Raw genomic sequence first — 20051 nt, 5'->3', positions numbered from 1 at the left:
TCATTCTAATGGAGAAGAATGTGTGAAAACAGTGGACCATTTCTGAATAGGCAAATACCCTAACTTATGTGTAAACTTATACGTTTCATTGGAAGAGGTTTTTGGGGTGACAGGTTGTTTTTTTTTTTTTTTTCTGTTCAGAAGAAAAAAAAAGGAGAGGCATCACTGCAGGTAAAATATATCCAAGTATCAGTACTAAAAGTCTGTGTGAAATACCTACAGCAGGAAGAAAAAGAAAGAGAAATACATTTGACTTTTATGAAGTTGAAGAGATAAAAACAGTTTAAAATTTAAAAGTGCAATATATTGCTTCAATATCTGTTTATATAGGGAACAGGTCTATAGTGTTATTTAATATATTTTCTTCACTCAAATGTGAGGGGAAAAATGGTAGCGTTGATTACCTTGAGGTACTCTAACAACAATACATAGCTGCCACGTACACCAGTGTGCTTGACGAAGCACTGTTCTCACACTCAATTAAACTATCATACTGACGGGAGAAAAATGGATCCACTTTGTTGCAGACTGTCAAATATGCTTTGCCTTCCAACCTCTATTATTCTAGCTAAGTGAAATGTATCAAACCACTTAACTGTGCCTGTCACTGGGAAAAAAAAAATAAATCAGAATATAGATTTAGTTAAAAAATTCTGAATAACTCTCTCAACTTCCCGCAAACACCAATAACATTAAGGACATATTTCTAATTGTTATAATGAAAATGTTTCAAGGAACTTTTAGAAATAGCTATTGTATCCTTCTTTCTTTGTATATGATACCTTGTTTATATCATTATTTTATTTTTATCATCAGATATTGATATTCTTCAGCTGAAGAACAATCATATAAGGTCAAATTCTTATCTCTTTTTTGCTACAGCAATATAAAGTTTCATCACAGCTGGAAAATTTCTGAGAACATTATTAAAAGGTAAGACTATAGGCAAACCCCTCTTTCTTTGTCATACAAACTTTCACTACATGGCAGTCTAGTAGGGACAAATGATATGAAAGTGGACGATGTGCCACAATCTAGTGGTTCCTGGATACTGCAAAACCACTTGCAGTGTTACAGACTGCCAGAGAGTACTGTTGCCCTTGTATAATGAATTATGTGAATCTGCCTGCTGAGGGAAAGCTAAAAGCTAAAGCTCTCTCAAATTCTGCTGAGTGATGCTCTGATACGGCTGTATAACTAAGTTGCTTCAACATGAATTTAGCTCACTCTTCTTTCTGATGCTTTGAGACTGCAACGAAGAGGAATGTTTTGCCACATAGTTGTTCTCAACATTCTGCCAAGTAACTGTTAGCAGCTAAGCAAAGTGACATCTGTGCATGTGGCAATTGTCTTTAGTCTGAAACTATTTCTTTTAAATCTAAGCCTGAGGGCGTGACTCATTTCTCTGCATCTTACCAATTGCAAGGTATTATTTTTACACCCTTTTTTTTTTTTTAATTAATGGAAACAACTAGTGAAATGAAAGACACTAAAATACTAAACTCTGTTATCAAGTACCATGTACAATTTTTTGTTCTGTTTTGTTTGTTTTTGTTTGGTTTGTTGTTTTTTTTCCTACACTAATATGAGATCTCTGAGAAGTCAAAGAAGAACAATATTAGCAGGTCTGATTCAATATTCAAAGCTTTCTAGTGTAACTTCCATTGACTGAATTCAACTTTTTGTGGGATCTTAATTTTTTTCAAATAATAAAATTACTTAGATTTTTTTTTTCTGTGTGAAACTAAATTGCTTAAATACAGACAGTTAGTCTCTTTTTGATGCTCTAAGCCATCCCTCCTGGCCTCCAGCTGCTTCTCCAGATCAAGGCATAAGTTTCCATAGGGTCTATGGCATGTCCATGAAGCCCATTCCCACGTATTGAACATGCAAGGACAGATAAAATAACACTAGATACCTAAGTTAATGTAGCTGCATTTTCCCTTTTGTCTCATCCTTACCTGCACAAGTAATATTTAGCATTATCTTTACTTGCCTGGAATAAAGATAGCAATGAAACAAATATGTTGTCACCAGATTTACTCTTCCTAAGCCTCCTAAATATACAGGCTTTCTGAACTAAATTATTCTTAGTCATAGAGAGAGGAAATAATACTTATTCTCTAGTAACTGACATTTTGATTTTTTTTTTGGAAGCCAACAAGTTTGACTTCCATAGCAAATTGCTGACATTTAAAAAATACTAATAAGGAAGTTGATTTGTTGACCGAGACAGTGTGGCCAGATCCTCAAATTACAGAGATTAGTATAGCACCATCAAAGTATCTCTATGCAATTTTGAAAGAACTGAGAATCTGACTTTTGCATGTAGTATAAGAAAAATATTCTGTAAGAAACTTATATATAAAGAATATGAAGAACTCACATTTGTATATACAAATAGGTAAGACATCAACAGTAAGCTGGACTAAAGAATATAACTTTTTACTTTGAGTTTATCAAGACTTCAATGCTAAGTTTAGTATACATATGCAGACATATAGTAATTAAGCTGATCTTTCACTCTACAAAGAGATATTGGAGAAAAAAAGAAGTTCATGCATAGTCAATTTACAAAAGATTTGCTCAGAGGAAGATAAATGCAGGTTAGAATTCGTGTTTTGGCACTATGTCAGTCATGCAAAGAAATTGAATGGCCTTACTGAACTCTGGACAAGATGCTTCTGTCCACATGACAAGACTGAGAAGCGTTATGTTTAATTCCCAAACAATTCTAAATTTGTACATGCAGAAGTTGCTACCTTCTTTAAAAAGTGACCTTTAAGAATAAGGCATTTAAAAACCTCTTTGTTTCTTTTTTCATTAATAGAGAGCCGTTCCTTGATTTACTTGAAAGACAGTCAAGAACAAGCTTTTTCTTAAGAGTTGAAAAAAAAAATATACAAAATAAATAGTAAATGTAAATCTAGCTAGGATTCATTGCAAAAATAAATCTTTAGTGTTCTAATTTTTTACCTATTTTTCCCACAACATTTTATTTTCTTCCGATTTCAGAAAATATATATTTTCTGTACAAACAGCTAAATACTATTATCCTTTCTCGTGTGTGTGTGTGTGTGTGTGTGTGTGTGTGTGTGTGTGTGTGTGTGTGTGTGTTGTTGCAGCTATTCTGTCTGGGAGTTGCTTTTGGGTAGGGTAGGAAAGGACCTGTATTTGCACTTGGAAATTCCTGGTCACAGCAAACTTACTTCCTCCAAGAATATTTAAAGCCAGCATAGAAGTTTTTTTAATATATATATATATATATAAAATATTTAAAAAAAAGTCAAACTTATTAAACACAGTAACATATTTACAGCTGATTCTCAGTAGCTTGTCAAATTGCCCAGGATTATGAGTTGAAACACCAGTGATGCACAATATTTTATAGCAGCAGCTCAAGAAAAGATTGTCCAAACTTAGGTAAAGCTATCAGATAGGGAAAGCAGCGAAAGACTTGCTTTTTTCTTCATTGAAGATGTTGGGTAAATGTAGTTACATATTTTTCCTTCCACATACTGCTACAGAATGCATATAATGAAGTTCCATGTAAAAATACTTCAATATTTGCAGGCTTTGGGTGCATACACAGAAATATTTTCTTTTTGTGTGGGTTTTGTTTTTTTTTTAATTGACATTTACTGTGACAACATTTCAACTCCTTTCATATTTATTATAAAGATATGTTAGGTGTAGTAGTAGATAATGATCATGTATGGAGTGCATGTTCTAACCTAACCAATACACTCTAACTTTTCACTACAAATACAAGGGGTTTTTTTTTTGTTTTGTTTTGGGGTTTTTTTGTTTGTTTGATTGTTTGTTTTTTTAAGGAATCTAATTAAACTGAGGGAAAACCAAAAGAGTAAAGGTAACAAATATTTTTCCATAGCTTGAGTACAGAACGGAGAGTGCCATACACACCTTTTTAAAATGTTGAGGAATATTGCAATAAGCAATCTCCCTCCCACAGTTCAATCACACACAGTTCATGTTTAACTTGGGGTGAAACATATTGCCTGCACAAAACCCCATGGCTTCCCACAGTGATCCCTGAGTTTTGGGTTTTTTTGCTAGGATTACTGCTGTGCTTAAGTTCTGACTGTTGAGATGTTATTATAAGGCACTTTTATTTACAATGGTTCCAATTTAAAATAGAATTACAGAAATTCAGCCTCAGCCCAACATATTATCACTTCATGTTTGCTGCTCCAGGACTTCCAGGTAGTCAGGCTCAGCGTGTAAATTAGCTTTGAGTTCAAAATACTCATTTTTAGTTTGTTCTAGAAAAACCTTTCTCGGCCTGGAGTACATTAGTTTCTCCACAAGCTTCAGTTCCTCATGTGTTCCAGGATAATGAACTTCCATGTCAGGCTGGAGCTGGACAATATTTTTTCTTAGGTACTCCGTGATCCCTAGTTGCTGTAATTCTCTTTCTTTTTCGAGAATGTTTCTATACAAGCAGCTAGCATCCTGAAAAGACAGAAATTCAGCAGATTGATCTGTCGCCTTATATTTGACATTTGAACCTGTGAGAGGTGAACTGTTCTCTCTTTCCAGGAGACTTCGGCGGATGTGTTTGGAATCATTAGCTTCCTTCTCACTTTCCTCCTCCTGTTGCTCAGTATGCTTGGGGCTGAAGGATGGGCTGCGGTAGACCTGAACCATGGGAGTAACCATACGCTGCTCATAGAGGGTTGCAGCTGGGCGCTCCGTTGTGTGGTGTGTTGTCTTATGCCCGTACATGCTGTACTGAAGGTGAACTGGGCTACTATCCCTCATTTGTTCGTCCACTTGTTTCTTTTTGCATCTTCGCCGCCGATGCAGAACAAGAACAACTATTCCAGCTGCACAAAATACAATAGTTATAAACACAATTAGAAGTCCTAATATTAGAACAGAAAGTGGGACAGCATCTGTAAGGGATCGCAGGATGGTGTCTGCGGTGTTGGTAGTCGTAGAAGAAGTTGTCACAACCACAAAACTGGCATGAGTTGGTAGGGCAGGGCTGTTTATTAAACCTGGACACAAGACTTCACTGTGCAGTGATTTAAGTTCTTTTTTTGCTAGATGTCCTGGGGATTTACAAAAAATATCACCCATCATTGTATTCTTACTCAGTTTTTGTATCCATTTTTGCAGCCCAACTGAATCACAGGTACAGTCCCAGGGGTTGTCTTCAAGTTCAATTTGTACCAACATATCCAGTTCATCCAAGACATTACTCACAGGCAAATGAGCAAATTGGTTTGTTTTCAGATTTAATCTGGCAAGTGGAACTCCTGAAAAGATGTGGGGTGGCAAAGTCTGCAGAAGATTGTTATTTAAGTAGAGGACCTTAAGTTTTGGCATTGCATTAAACGCCCCTGGCAAAACTTCTTTGATGGCATTATATTCAAGGTACAAGTATTCAAGGTGCTGAAGGCCAAGGAAGAGATTCTGACTTAGCTTTGTAAGATGATTGCCATTGAGATATAATTTCTGCAGTCTAGTCAGATTCATAAAAGATCCTTCCTCAAGGACTTCAATGCGATTGTTCCCCAGGTGTAGCATTTCCAGGCTGGCATAGTCCACAAGATCTGATTTCAGTAATGTCTGAATAATGTTTCCAGCTAGAATAAGCTTTTTAGGGTTTGGAGGAGGGGGTCCTAAATCAGACAAGCTTTCAATATTTCGCTCCTGACAGTGCATGAGAACTCCTGAGAGCATATGGCTGGTGCAGTGGCAGGGGACAGGACAATAGATTCCTGGAAACTGAGTAGGAGGCTTTGAAGTATGAAGCACTAAAATTGGTTCTTTAGTAGGAGCTTTCAGGATAGGAATCACTTTAGTTGATAGGTGACTGTCACTGTTAGAGGTGGTTACAACCAAGGGCAGTGACCCTGAAGGATCTTCAAGTTCATTGACAGGATGAGTGGGACAAAGTGATTCTTTTTTCAACCGGCTTAAGATGCTGCCTTTGATAACTGGAGGACTATTGCATACAACGTCACCTATTATTGACTGAGGAGGCATGTTTTCTAGCCATATCTTCAGCTGCAACAAATCACAGTTACAGGCCCATTTATTGTCTTCCAACTGAAGGTCTAGTATTCTACCAATGTGTTCCAAAAAGCCAACATAGGGCAGTGTCTGTAACTGGTTTCCACGAAGATCTAAGTGGGTCAATGGCACAAAACGAAAAATGTTTGGAGGAAGATACTCAATGGCATTATCATTCAAAATAAGCACTTTAAGCCTGTTGAGCTTGCTAAAGGCACTTGCTTCAATCACTGTGATGAAATTGTTGTCTGCTTGAAGAAACTCCAAATTTTCCAATCCATTAAATGTATCTTCTTTAAGTGTTTCTAAAGAATTGTGATTGATATGAAGTTGCTTAAGAAGACTGAGACCATTGAAAGCCCCAGGCTCAATATCTGCAATGTTATTAAAACCAAGATGTAGAGAAATAGCATTAACAAGGCCAGCAAAATCATTCATATGTAACATAGTTAGGCCATTGTTTAACAGATTAAGATGGAAAGGCCGTGATGGTGGGACATTTATTTCTGATATCATCTTGATGCCTCTTTCTTCGCAGTTTATAATCATGGTATCATCCTTTTCTTCACAGGAACACAAACTCTGACAAGATCCTCTGACTGAAGAAAAAGAAGGCTGTGACTGGTAAGGATCAGATGCAACCACAACTGAATATAGAATAAAAATCCAGAACTTCATCTTGCCAGCAGATTCTATAAAAAAAAAGAAAAAAAAAAAAAAAAGAAAAAGGAGAAGTAATAGAGTCATGATTTGACAGAGTTGATTTATTTTTTCCTGGGGCGGAGGGGAGTAATAATCATTCCTAGTACTTGTCATTTTGCTGTGGCACCTTTCAAACAGCGTTATATTGTGCAAAACACTTGAATTATTTTCTAAGCACAGAAAAAACTATATTTAATGTACTGAATAAATAAACACACAGTCATAAGGGGAGTGCTTCAGTACTTCCACGCTGATACACCAAGGTAAGAGATAGTCAGGAGTGTGTTGTCTTTATTTATATACCATATAGAATGCTTTGCCAGTAAACAGCAGTAATCAGTCAAGACTAATACAATATTTTGGATCGTTGCTTTGTGTCACCATATAGTACTGCAAATTTTAAAAGTAACTTGCTAAGCTCAACTTAATGTTGTCCAGCTGCTTAAGAGAAGAAATAAAATTTGGTTTGGTTCAACCATGTGTTGTGAGCAAAAGCCCATTCAGTCAGGGAGTATCTCCTTTGGTTCTGTATTATGTATGTAAATCAAAAGATATTTCCTTGCAATCCTTGTACCTCCAAACTGAAAAGGAATTAGAAAAAATAATTCTTTTTCATGACTTAAATTTTAATGCGTGTGTTATATTTTGTGGCTATTTAGTGAAAATAGGAACACAGCACATAATAATGTAATGTATTTGCATATAATGTACAAATAAAGTAATTGTGTACACAAAATAAAAAAAAAAGAAGAGAGAATTGACAAGGCATGTGAGAAGAAACAAGTAAGCAAGAAGTAAATATTTTTATTTTAGATTAATTATTAGACTCCTTCCAATTATTATAATAATTAATTATTCCAAAAACTTCTGAAATGTGCATGGAACTAACTGTGCTTTACAAGTTAAAAATTATCACCAGTATTATCTATATGGTCTGTAAATTAAATTATCATCTGTCAAGCTGATCTTGAGCTTTGCAATACCTAATAAATACATTATTACAGTACAACTATAAAGTCACAAGCAAAATTTACATGTTGAAATCAAGCATTTGTTATCATCAGTTTGAATTTATGCTACACTCCATTTGAAGATTCTCTATTTCTTTCTATCAAGGCTGTCTAATCAGCCATAACAGTGATAATTCTTGATATATGAGATGGAATGAGATAATTGTTTATAATCTCTAATTAAATATTTCCACATTTCCTAAAACAAAACACATTCTTACAATGGCATGGAGGATTTAAAACAAGAACTTTTTTAGGGTGTGCTATTTATTCCAGGATTGAACTAAGCAGACTTTTGAAGTAATCTGTCTAATAAAGGTCACTTGAGCTTTCAAAGCTATTGAATCATGGAATACAGAATGTCACTACACAATTAACTAGCTGAAGTGTTAATTTCTGAAAGATCAGAATGTTTTACAAGAATCTACTCAATTACATGAATGAACATTCTTATAGTGTGGCCATATGATTTGGCATCTCATCAATATGTATTTTGTTTATCATATACCTTTGTTACTATCAACATCATTTCTCAAGGTTTTTTTTTGAAATGGATAGGAAAGATTTACACATGCAGACATTTAACTGCTATAGTATGAGTATTACACACACACACACACACACACACAAAAGCAAAATCAGCAAATGTGTGCACAGTGAATTATGTTTTTCTCCATTAGAAATTCCTGCTAAGTCGGAGTAGATGCATGAATCCAGAAGTAATAAGTGCAATTCACAGTGTGGGAAAAAGTGTCCCTAAAAAGATGACCTTTTATCCTTATTTCAGTAGAACAGATCAATTTGTTTCTCATAAGCACTCCTTGAACTCCAGCTGCCTATGTTTAACATGTATGTCTGTAAGTTTGTTTTCCTAAGAAGTACTGGAAAAAAGACAACATGTGAAGATGTTGTTTTGAAGTATGCACAATAATTCTAGGATCGCATTATGCTAGAGATTTATTCTTGCTTTACATGCATCAATATCCTTTCCAATGACCCTAGGTAGAAAATACAGTCTCTTGACACAGATGCCAGCTTCAAACCTACTGTATGACTAATTAGATTTTATTTCTGTGCACTTTTTCTCTATAGGAATTCCAGTGTCAATCTACATCAAATCCAAACTGCACTTATAAACTCCCTGAGCAAAATTAAATGAAAAAAAAAAAAAATGAAAAGCATGTAGTATTCTAGTGCATATTGAGAAATTAGGTTATTAAAAAAAATATGAAAGCCCTCGTCTCAGAGATGAAACTAACAACATTTGTAAACAATTTGAAAGCATTCTCATTTTAATAATCATCATAATTCTCTGGGCAGCACTGCCAGAACTCTCATGCACACATACACACACAACAAAAATTAATGAGTTGTATTCCTTTTTTCCTTTTGTCTTTTTTTTTTTTTAATCTAAACACTCAGTAATATGCAATGAAGCTCTCAGTGGGCTACTATTGTAAAATAGAAACTTCTTTCAAGTAACACATGATCAATATTTGACGGAAATAATTAATAATAAAATACAATGTAATTTAAAAGACTTGGCAAACAACCTTCTTCTCTTTCATGTGGTGAGGTTTTTCCACAAATTCTACTTGGTAATTTAAGTTTGTTCGTTTTAATCTGCTTTCATGTAAGTCACTACTAACTGCATACTGTAACTAAGCTTTTTGTAGGAGGAACTCTAAAAGACTAAAAAAAATGTCACAGTCCTTTCTGTGAGGCAACCCTGAATACTTTCAGAAGCAGTCATTTTATAGCAAAGGCATCACATGCTTGACAAGTAATAATCAATATGTCTTTAAAAATATTGAGATAACTTATTTCATTTTACTTGGGGTTTTGTTTGGTTGGTTGTTTTAATTCAGCTATTTTAAAAAATGCATGTTGAAGAATTTCAAAGCCTCAGGCTAAGAATTGGTAATTTCTAAAAGCCTTTGGGATTGTTTATTAAACTACGAAGGGAATCACAGTCAGATGATGCATTTAAAACCATTTTTTTGCACTTCAGGAAATGGAAACAGACACCCATTCCTCCCCCTTGAAGGGATCTGAAATCAGCGTTTCCTTAATACACACATTCTATACAGTTGGCAGTTTGAATAAATACACCTAGCAGACTGTTTGAAATAAAAAATAAACTGCCATCATTTAACTTAAAAGTTATACAAAGTCATGCAAAAAAAATATATTCAACTGGTACTGAGAAATGAATTTCTTATATGCTAAGCTAATTAATTAATTGGATTTTTTCTTACCTGTACAGCAGAAACACTCCCTGAAATGCTCAGTAATGCACAATTGAAGCAGCTGTTTCAATGTAATTTTTCCCTGTGAAAAATGCACACCTTCTTCTGAGTTTCACTTTGCCGCAAGCTCTGGTAATACTACAGCTCCATAAAGTTAAAATCCTTGTTCAGAAGACAAAGTACAAAGCGCTCAATTGAAAAAAATCTTCCAGGCAGCATGCACATTAGACCATCCTGTAAGCAGTTACCCCTTTTCCTCAATTAAAATTCACAGCATACTTCACAGCTATGCTGACTTTTCTGCATATAGTTAACTGTTTGCAAGCGTTTGGATGCAGTAAACAAACAAGATGCTCAGCAGAGCTTGACTTGATCACTTGGTTTGTGAGATTTCTAGATCCAAACTGCTTCTGCGCTCTCTCTGCTCTTTCTAGTCTTTCTTGTTAGCTCAGTTTGTTATTAGTCAGATTGCCAGGGGCTGGGATGTAGGCGTAAATAACGAGACTTCTTGGCTTTTGACTCAGCCTTTAAGCCCTTCCCCACCAGAGAGCTTTAATCTGCCAATGTCTTTTAATACAAGATACAGCTCCACCTTGAGACAGATCAACTCCTCCTCCTCCTGCAATTTCTCTCACCTCCTTTTTCCCGTACCTAAGTGAAGCTGAGAAAGTAAAATTCAGCTAAATAACTTCTAGATTCCTTAAGGTCTGTTAGTGGTTGATTTTGCAAAACAGTAAACATCCACTGCAGCTCTTGCAGTTTGTTTTCCTGGGCAGATCTTGCATTTAGTTTGTATCTGCAAACGCTTGCTTTAGAAACTGAAAGCATTCCAGCCCAAATGCACTCCACAGAAAACACCACAAGGGAAACCTTGTCCTCTGGAAAATACGTCTATCACAACGAACTGCAGGATTATTCGAGTATATAAATGAAACAGTACAGCTATCAATCCAGTCCACGCAGTGTGACTGGGGTATGGATGAGTACGTACAGTTGTACATACTTCATTTCTGAAAAAAAAAAAATTGTAGAATATTAGTGCTCCTGCCTGCACAATGATTACTGTCAGTCTTTTCTAAAACTGCCTGTTTGTTCTATAGGAATAAAACTGAGTTAATAGTAATTGTCTGTTTTACAGATGTTAGCATAGTGTGTTGGTATCTATCCATGTGAGATTGCATTGTATTTGCATGAAACACTGCTTTGACAAAAAAAAAAAAAACAGTCTGGTTTGGCGGGGGGGAGGTAGGGGGGTATTCTTAAAGGCATGTATCATGCTTAAGGTATTATTTTCTTTGTGCTCATAAACAAGTAATTAGCAGATACAGCAGAGCTCCAGGAAAATGTTTATTCCATGCAAGAAAGATTTTCCTTATCCCCCGTACACTGCATGGGATGGTTTTATATGCTGCAAATTCTACTTCCTTGTTCATTCTACTGCCACAGAGCCTCACGATCTTTTGACGGGCAACAATAGATCCAGTGCTCCAGCAAATTTACCATGTAAATAATACCATTTCTGTTTTGTTCTCATTGCGTCTTGAATTACTTTACAGATTGTTTATTACAGTCTCAGTAGCAGTCAGATTCCTGTAACTTCTTTTGTGCTGATAGCTTTCCAGGTGGCCTCATTGGCCTTCGAAAAGTTATTGTGACATACTGTTCCATGTGATGAAGGCTATCTTGTCTTATACATACATATATATATATATACACACACACACATATATACATGTACTTTTATATATAGGCATATGTATTTATGCCTTGGCTTATTAGGATGAGTTCTTTACTACTTAATTTTCTACAGATAAAATATGTAATTTAGCAATGTAATTAAAAAAAAAAGATAAGATATTCCTAAGAAACAGCAACAATTTGATTTCCTTTCATTTCAACACATGACTTACTTGACTACATTTTGCTACTTTTAACAAATCTTGTCACTCTGTCTTGACTTGCAAGCATTTTACTGTTAAGGCTCAAAGATTCTCAGATATCTGTTTCTGGACAAATAAATCATTACATTATTTATACATTTTGAATTTATGTATTGTAAGTCTTTCTAATTTTTGCTGAACTTTTTATAGGTGTTCACACTTCACTTGTGGTTGATTGTTTGAGATGGAGAGTAACTATATATAGAGATACTCATATCAGCAGTAAAAACAACATACTTTTCTGTTTTTCAGTTAACACTCACAAGAGTAAAACCTGATCACAAAAATATTTCCAGAAAGCAACAGCTAAGAATAGGAGAGCTTTTCCTAACCATACACAAGTAAAAAAACAGTGAGAATGGTTATCAATAATGCCTGTCATTCCACAAACTGTGTATTTACCAGGTTTATAAAAATACAGCTAATTATTGTTTTTCTACCACAATTTTATGAATCATTAAGCAGGACATTATAAGAAATGTGATTCTAAAAGTGCATCTGCATGAACAGTGTTGAGCTGACATGGAGTTTGTATCCTGTATTTTAAACACTCACCTTTATCAATTGCTCTGACAATTTTAAAATTTGTGAAGCTGTATAAATAAAATCTAAAACTGTCAGGCTTACTTACTTCCAAAAAGGCCTTAAGCTTTTATCTCATTCCTCTTTGCCTCTTCACAGAGTACAGCATCTCCATAGATCAAAAATGAGACCATATCCCTGTAACAGTACATATATATATAGTGCAGAATTCCCCTCCCCCCCAGCTAGTGAGTTTTCTGTCTTATAAATATATACATGTAGAGATAGAAGTTTTAATGCTAGTAAACATGTAGGCCTTGCACAAAATTCTTAAAAGAGGATGTTCTAATACATCCACATTTTATTAAATTCTATGTTATATAGTAAAGCTGTGCAAATTTCTTTAACTCTTTACATTACAGAGGAAATATCTGAGCCTGAATTACGTAATTTGTAAATTTTAGTATGACCAGAAAATGCCCAAGAAGGCTTTTCTGGAATCTGTTTTTTCCTTCTTAACAATACATTCCCTTCATTCAGGAAAATTCTGAAGATGCCCATAAGAAGCAGTGCAAAGCTTTCTCACACCCTTTCAGTTAGAACTTACTGGTACCACTTCTAGATGACTTTGAAGAATGTTTTCCATATAAAGAATATTAACTTCAAATGTGGAAATTAGACATGCAATTTACAGACTAGTCTTCAAAAAGGTGAATTTTCATGGTACCCTATTTTTTTATTTTTAAATTCCGTGTTTAAGAATAACAGGAGGAATAAGGATCTCCATTTGCTATTTCAGTGGAAGGTAAAGCTCCCCACCCCCCCCACACCCCCGTCACTGACAAGTCATTGCCACTTCTTAATATTCCACACAAAGTGTATGAGGCAAATAACGTATCCTGCTTTGCCTGCAAGAAGCTGTTAGTCCGTATCAGCAACTCTTCACCTATATTTCTTGCAACAACAACTCTTTGAACTCTGTAAGTACTGGTCTGAGAGCTTAAGATACTATAGTGAAATGAAGTATTCTGGAACAACTAAGTAGCATTTGAATATTCATACCTGAGAGAGCAGGCTGAGGGACTCTGTTGCAAGTCATGTACATAGTATACATTAAAATTCCATATGGAGAGACAGTCGCCAAGGTTAAGTCTTAACTAAGTAAGATCAGAGAACATAGCACATGCACATAGGCACACACAAAAAAAAACCCAAAAAATCCCCATAATACAACGTAGCTACAATTATGGAAGCTACTAGTACCTACTATAAAGCCAATGCAGAGCCTTTCTTTCTCATGACAAAGCAAATTAGGAAAGGTTTTCTTGAGCTATATGTTTCACAACAGTCAAGTGAACAGGAAAGAAATAATTAAGATTGGGATTAGGAAAGCAAGGTTTTGTTTTGCAGGCATCCAGTTCTTTAATTCAACCACAGAACAGCAATTTCCCTCACAGAACTATTGCACCTTATTTTACACATTAGGAGAGGTTTTACTCAAAACTTTTTTTCCTGCTCTGAACACACTGTTTGTGCAGCTCTTTTCAGACATGAAGATATTGCAATTATGTAAACAAAGGTAAAGATTCCCCTCTAAAAGTGATATGGAAGCCTAGTGACTATTCTCTAAGTAAATATTTGGTTAAATTGTTAATGTGACCCTTATTTAGAGGCAATTATCTGAAAAAATCTACTGAAGAAGATCTCCATTTATAAGAAAGCAATCAAGTTAAAGGAACAACTTTCTATTATACTAATGCAGCTTCTAAGTAACAAAATTAATTTAGACCCTTATATGCATATGTAATATGCACATACACATACATATATAACATTGTATGTATTGATAGCCATCATCATGCAAAAATCACATTCCCTCAAGTAAAATATTTTGAAGAAAGCTGTATTGAAGCTAATATTCTTTATATTTCATTTTTCCAGATAAAAAGTCATATAGTCCTTTAGATTTTCTGCTGGAGTGAACAATGGATTTTATCCTACTATCCTTAGCACCATGACTCCTTACAAAATAGTGGTTTCTTATTCATTCAATAAAATATGATGTAGTGGCTGCAAATAGTCTTTATTTTGGAAATAGACAAAAACAAGCTGATTTCTCTTGCATACTTATTTAGTAATCCTGATTTATTGTGTTATTCAGCTCATTGCAAATGTGTAAACATTTATTTAATTTGCACTACTTCCTTCTTCAATATCTGTGCAATAGATCTTGAAACTTCTTTATGTTTTGTTTACTCATTGATAGAGAACTGATAGTTCTGCACGATATAGGAAGAGTTTAATATCAAAGTTTAAATCTCCTAACGTATTCTGAGTTAATCTGTCTTGTTCATAAATTTTGGTGTTGGAGTGACAGATATCCCTTGATCTGACTCAACCTCTTGGAACAGGTAGATTCTCTTCTTCTCTTCTCCTAAGCTTGGCCATGTTTGAACATCAGTTTAAAAAAACGCCTAGAGGTGACTCGTCTGTAGAGAACAAAAGTCACCTGACTACTTGCAGGCTTCAGTTATGACGAATCAGAAGGATATTTTTTTAAATGTACTTAACTTGCCAACGACCCAAGAACCAAAAAAAAAAAACCACAACCCAAAACCCTGAGTCATGGTTTGTCATTGTACAGCGTGCTAGCAGCCTAAAAACCTCTCTACTAATCTAACTGTACTCCCATTTCTTAGTAACTTTTGCAACACCAGAAGCATGACTGTCCATTGACCTTAAATTACTGTAGGTTTAGAATGAAGTGATCCTCTCCACTACCATATAGCCAACTGAAACCTTTTTAAAGCCAATTGCTGTAAATTGCCTTTTGTCCATGTAGAAGATAAAATCTAGATCTAACTCAAAAGAATTTCCCTTGACTTCTTTTGGTTTTTTAACTTATTTTCTGATCACTCTGGACTTGCAGTCAATATCCTTTAAGGTATATTTAAATAAAATTTATATTTTAAAAAATCCTTCTGATTTTATATATGTTAGTTATGTTCTACTTACTTTTTTTTTTCCACAGTGTGATACAGTCAGCCAATTAGTTACCAACTGCACACTTAAGCAGTCAGCCTCACATTATAGTTACAAATATTCCAATTGAAGTATAGTGAAATTTTCTGACTTTCATGTCTGACAGTAGCTGAATGCCTCGCTCTCATAAGACCCTTGAAAAAACATCACTTCAATACCAATAGTAGGTGCAACCCAAAGCTATAAGAATTGGGTAAAGCTTTTGAAATAAGTAATGCAATTTTTTTAATCTTCCAAACCGCATTCTTTTAAAATCAAAATTGCTTGGTCTTTTGTTCCAAAGATAGTGAGTAGAGAAATACTCACATACACATGCTGTATGAGTTTGCAATGTACTTACGATGTTCTTTTTCAAATTACAACCTAAGACGTTAACAGTTCCAGATGGTCTGCTAACTTTAGATTCATCTGTCAATAGTTTAAAAAGTTTACTGCTAGCACACAAAAGTGCAGATATGCTAATATGTTATAAACCCTTAAAAGGAAAAGGAAAAGAAGGAAAAATTAAAACCAAAGGATATTACATAATTTACATATGTTTACATTTATTTTTTCAGTGTTAAAAATTATAATTATTTGTCTTTTTCAATAAGTTTGAACAGGAAAGCATGAAATACTGAAACTGCTGTGTAAAACAATTTGTTTTCCTTTTGGCTGTGAGTAATGAATTGATATTTAACAGTAGCATCCTGTTAAACACAAATAAGTTTCTACGTGCTGACTATGCCCAAGCCTATTCATGATAATGCATGCCTGTGCCTAACCTAATTGCACATTACATGCTACTGCTGTTCCACAGAAATCAAGCTAACATAGATAGGCAACTTGAAAAATTACCTGAAGAGTAAACTCTGCAATAGCCAGTCAAGTTTGGAATATCACTAGATTGTAAATAACCATGGCGTTCGATTGGATTCTCTTGATGATACTATACAAATGCTCAGTAAAATTCACGGACCCAACACAAGCCTAATACACTGATAAGTTAATATTTAAGCTCTGCTTTGAAGATTATTTTGTCTTCTTTCTGATAATATATATCCTTTACAGATGCACTGGCCTGTGTTTTGAAATCCAGGTTCAAGTATGTAATATAGGAACTGAAGCAAGTGAGCACATCCGTTAAAGAACGTGCTTTGGATCTGTAAAGTCGTAGGTAGTGTTCAAGACAGAAGTAGATCTCAACAGCTGGCAATATGCATCTCACCACTCTGACATCCCAATACAGGATTGATGTGAGCTAATTTTCAGTTTAAAAGTTCATTAGTTAAGTCCAATTTCTGCAATATATTGGTTTGTTTGTTTGTTTGTTTTAAAGCATAGGCAAATGAGGGATAATTTGTCATTTACCTTAAGATGCCAATCTTTGGAATGCATTACTCTGCAAACCCCTGTCATTCATGGAGATGTCTAGAGATTAGCTTAGACTTGGACAAGTAATTTTTAGACATCTGCAATGGCTGAGATAAATCCTATCTAAATAGTTGTCTGAGGTTGGCAGCTAGCAGTGTATACTGGGTCTGTCTGGGATGGAGTTGATTTTCTTCACAGCAGTCTGTATGGTGCTATGTTTTAGATTTGTGACTAGAATAGTGTTGATAAGACCAGTGTTTTGACTGTTATTGAGCAGTACTTGTACAGTGTCAAGGCTTCCTATTTTTCCAACTCTACCCTGCCATGGTATGTTGGGGGGTAAGCAAGAAGCTGGGAAGGGACATAACCAAGACAGCTGACCCAAATTGACCAAAGGGATATTCCATGTCATGTAGTGTCATTCTTAGCAATAAAAACTGAGGGAAGAGCCATTTTTGGGAAAGGAGCAATTGCTCAGGGACAGGATGGGCATTGGTCTACTTGTGTGAGGTGGTAAGTGATCACCTTTGCATATTTTTTTTTTCCTTGTTCCTTCATTTTTTGAACTGTGTCATGACCCATAGTTTGTTTTTTTGTTTGTTTTGTTTTTGTTTTGCTCTTTCTATTCTCTCCCTCATTCCACTGGTGTAGTTGCTATATGGAAGAGTAAAGACCACAAGAGAATTGGCCTCTAATGGGAAGCACACAAGGTATAAAAAAAAAAAACCTGAATATACCTGACTACAGATACAACTGTGGAATACTTTTATTTGGTTCAAAATGCACAAAAAAAAAAAGAAAAAAAAAGGAAAATAAAGTATCACACAGGACAGCATTATTCAGTTAATCCCTACATCTAAATCCTCAGATACTCTTATGAGCAGCTTCCTCCTTGAGCATGTTTTCTTATCTTTGCATTCTGCCACAAAGCCATACTCCTTATTTCTATTCGCACTATTATCACAGAGCAAATAGAGCCCATTAAAGAAATTAAATCTACCAACTTTAGAATCCACTTCAGCTTTCCTGTCAAAGTGGGAAAAACACACAAACCCACATCTGCCAATAATTTCATTTTTGGCTTCTGTTCTCAAATGGCCATTTATTTTTCGAAAGCAACTTCTTAAAATGTGAGGGTCATGTTAATCACTCTAGAAATAAACACATTTGGCAGAAGAAAAATGCAATGGACAGAGTAAGAAGTACATCATTTCCTGAATTAAAAAAATATATATATATATTATTTTAAAACTTTCTAAGGGATTTCTCTCTATTGAAAGAAGTGTATAGCTGTATCTAAGCCCCTTTTTTTTTTTTTTGGCAGAAGGAATGTCAGATTTTTGCTTTAAAAAATGTGTGCCTCAGGTGCATAAAAGGTTTTAAGAAGCATTGAAAGGTGTTTTTTGATCAGTTCAGCATGCTATATCAATAGCTGAGCTTGTAATTTTGATGGCACAACTTGATCCCTAACATCAAAGTTCTAAGTTCTGTTAGGCTAAGTTCTGTTTTATTTCCAAAATAGGAGTGTGCTTACATAACCTTCTTTAGTATTATTTTTTAATTATTTTTATTTAGACAGATATGGACTCCTGCTTTGTTTTTGTGTAATCAGATAGTGTGGACCAAATGAACCTTTGAGTTCACCTTTGAGGTGAGAATAAGAATTTTTACTCATATATAACAGACTGTATCTTATCTTTAAATGTCCTTTGTGGTTCAGATCTTGTGAACCTGAGTTTCCTACATGGACTAGGAAGAACGTAAGTACAGCAAAATCAGACATTTTCCATCTGTAAAAGAGAAGAAAATCCTCTTTAGGATGAAGAAAGAAAAATTCAATTTAGTGTCCTCAGGGGTGAGGAATAAGGACAGGAGTGGGAATATTTCCAGTAAAGAAAAAAAGCAGAAAGTAGGTCAGGAAGAATAAACTTTCTGTTCTTTCTACTATTGAAGAAGGTGACAATAGGGCAAAGTAGTGACTTTATTGAGAAAGTCCATCTCACCAGCTGTAGTCACATTGTTGCACACCCGTACCATTCCTCAGTGACACTGACAGATACAGTAGGCAGGAATATATACATTATTTCTGTTTCCAAAAATCTATTGCCCTGCACACTATCTGCTATGTACCTTGCCTGTGTAGAAAGTATTTTATGAACACTTAACCTTTGCAATTGAACTAGCCTCATTTTCACATGAGATTTTATAGACAAAGCAGCTTTGTTTAGAACTCATAGTAAGGGCAGCTTCTGAATTCATTCTCTGACTTTATTTTTTCCTAAATCATTATCTGACTTAAAGATCTAACTACAACTGATCGTCTTCTGGCAACTGTGCAAAGCCATATGGATTTCACTGAGTCACAGATCATGAGCAGGTGTGAACTTCCCTGTAGGACAGCTGCTAAGTCAGTAGTAGGGACTGGTATTCTGCATGATATCAGGGATGTATTTGTTCATCAAAATCACCTACAGCATGATAGCCATCATCTCAGTCCAATCAATAACAAAGAATGTGGATAGTAATTCAATACAAAGTCTCGTGCAATGTGCAGTGTAACCTGATTGAATAAATATAAATTGTTTCTCCCTCTTGTTTTCAGGCTGTAGTTGGGTTTGGTTTTTTTTGTTTGTTTGTTTTGGGTTTTTTTGGAACAATGAGATAAAGACTTTTAGAAAGAACCGTGTTTTTCAGTTTAGAGTGCCTTGATTACATAGTACGTGTCTTAATTAGAAAATTAAATATCTAGCTTTAATACTGAAAATAATTTTTCCTTTTTAGAGGCTCTTTTATGTAAATGATGACCATATGTTTGCCAAAACTGAAGTTATTTTTTTTAATTGATATTTTAAGTCCTTCAAAAGTCTACCATGCACATAAAAGAAAGAAAGAAATGAACAAAAAAAAACCAACAAAAAAAGATCATGATTTTTTTAGAACTGAAGGTGTCAATTTATCATCAGTCAATTAGGTCAATTCACAAAATACTTTTTGACGGTGCAATGACTAAAAGAGAGTTATCAAAACATGGAGCAGATTGCCCAGATAGGTTATAGGGCCTCTATCGCTAGAGATACACAAAAGCAGACTGGATATGTTCCTAGGCAAACTCCTGAGCCAGGGAGGATGGACTAGACGATCTAAGCAGGTCCTTTCCAACTTCAATCATTCTGTAATTCTATCTGATTCTG

The 20051-nt window shown here is 34.9% G+C and overlaps 1 protein-coding gene across 1 annotated transcript; it reads right to left on the bottom strand.

Annotated features, from left to right (window-relative positions):
- Positions 1 to 4197: 4197 nt before the first annotated feature.
- On the bottom strand, positions 4198 to 10099 carry SLITRK6 (SLIT and NTRK like family member 6). Its single transcript, XM_010123318.2, has 2 exons — positions 10013 to 10099; positions 4198 to 6734 (listed from the first exon to the last, which is right to left on the bottom strand). The coding sequence occupies exon 2, from the start codon at positions 6718 to 6720 to the stop codon at positions 4198 to 4200; it is 2523 nt and encodes an 840-aa protein (XP_010121620.1). The 5' UTR covers positions 6721 to 6734; positions 10013 to 10099.
- Positions 10100 to 20051: the final 9952 nt, after the last annotated feature.

Source organism: Chlamydotis macqueenii, chromosome 1 (assembly GCF_036417535.1).
Source record: "Chlamydotis macqueenii isolate bChlMac1 chromosome 1, bChlMac1.mat, whole genome shotgun sequence".
NCBI lineage: Eukaryota > Metazoa > Chordata > Aves > Otidiformes > Otididae > Chlamydotis > Chlamydotis macqueenii.
This window is presented reverse-complemented; position numbering and strand designations above follow the sequence as displayed.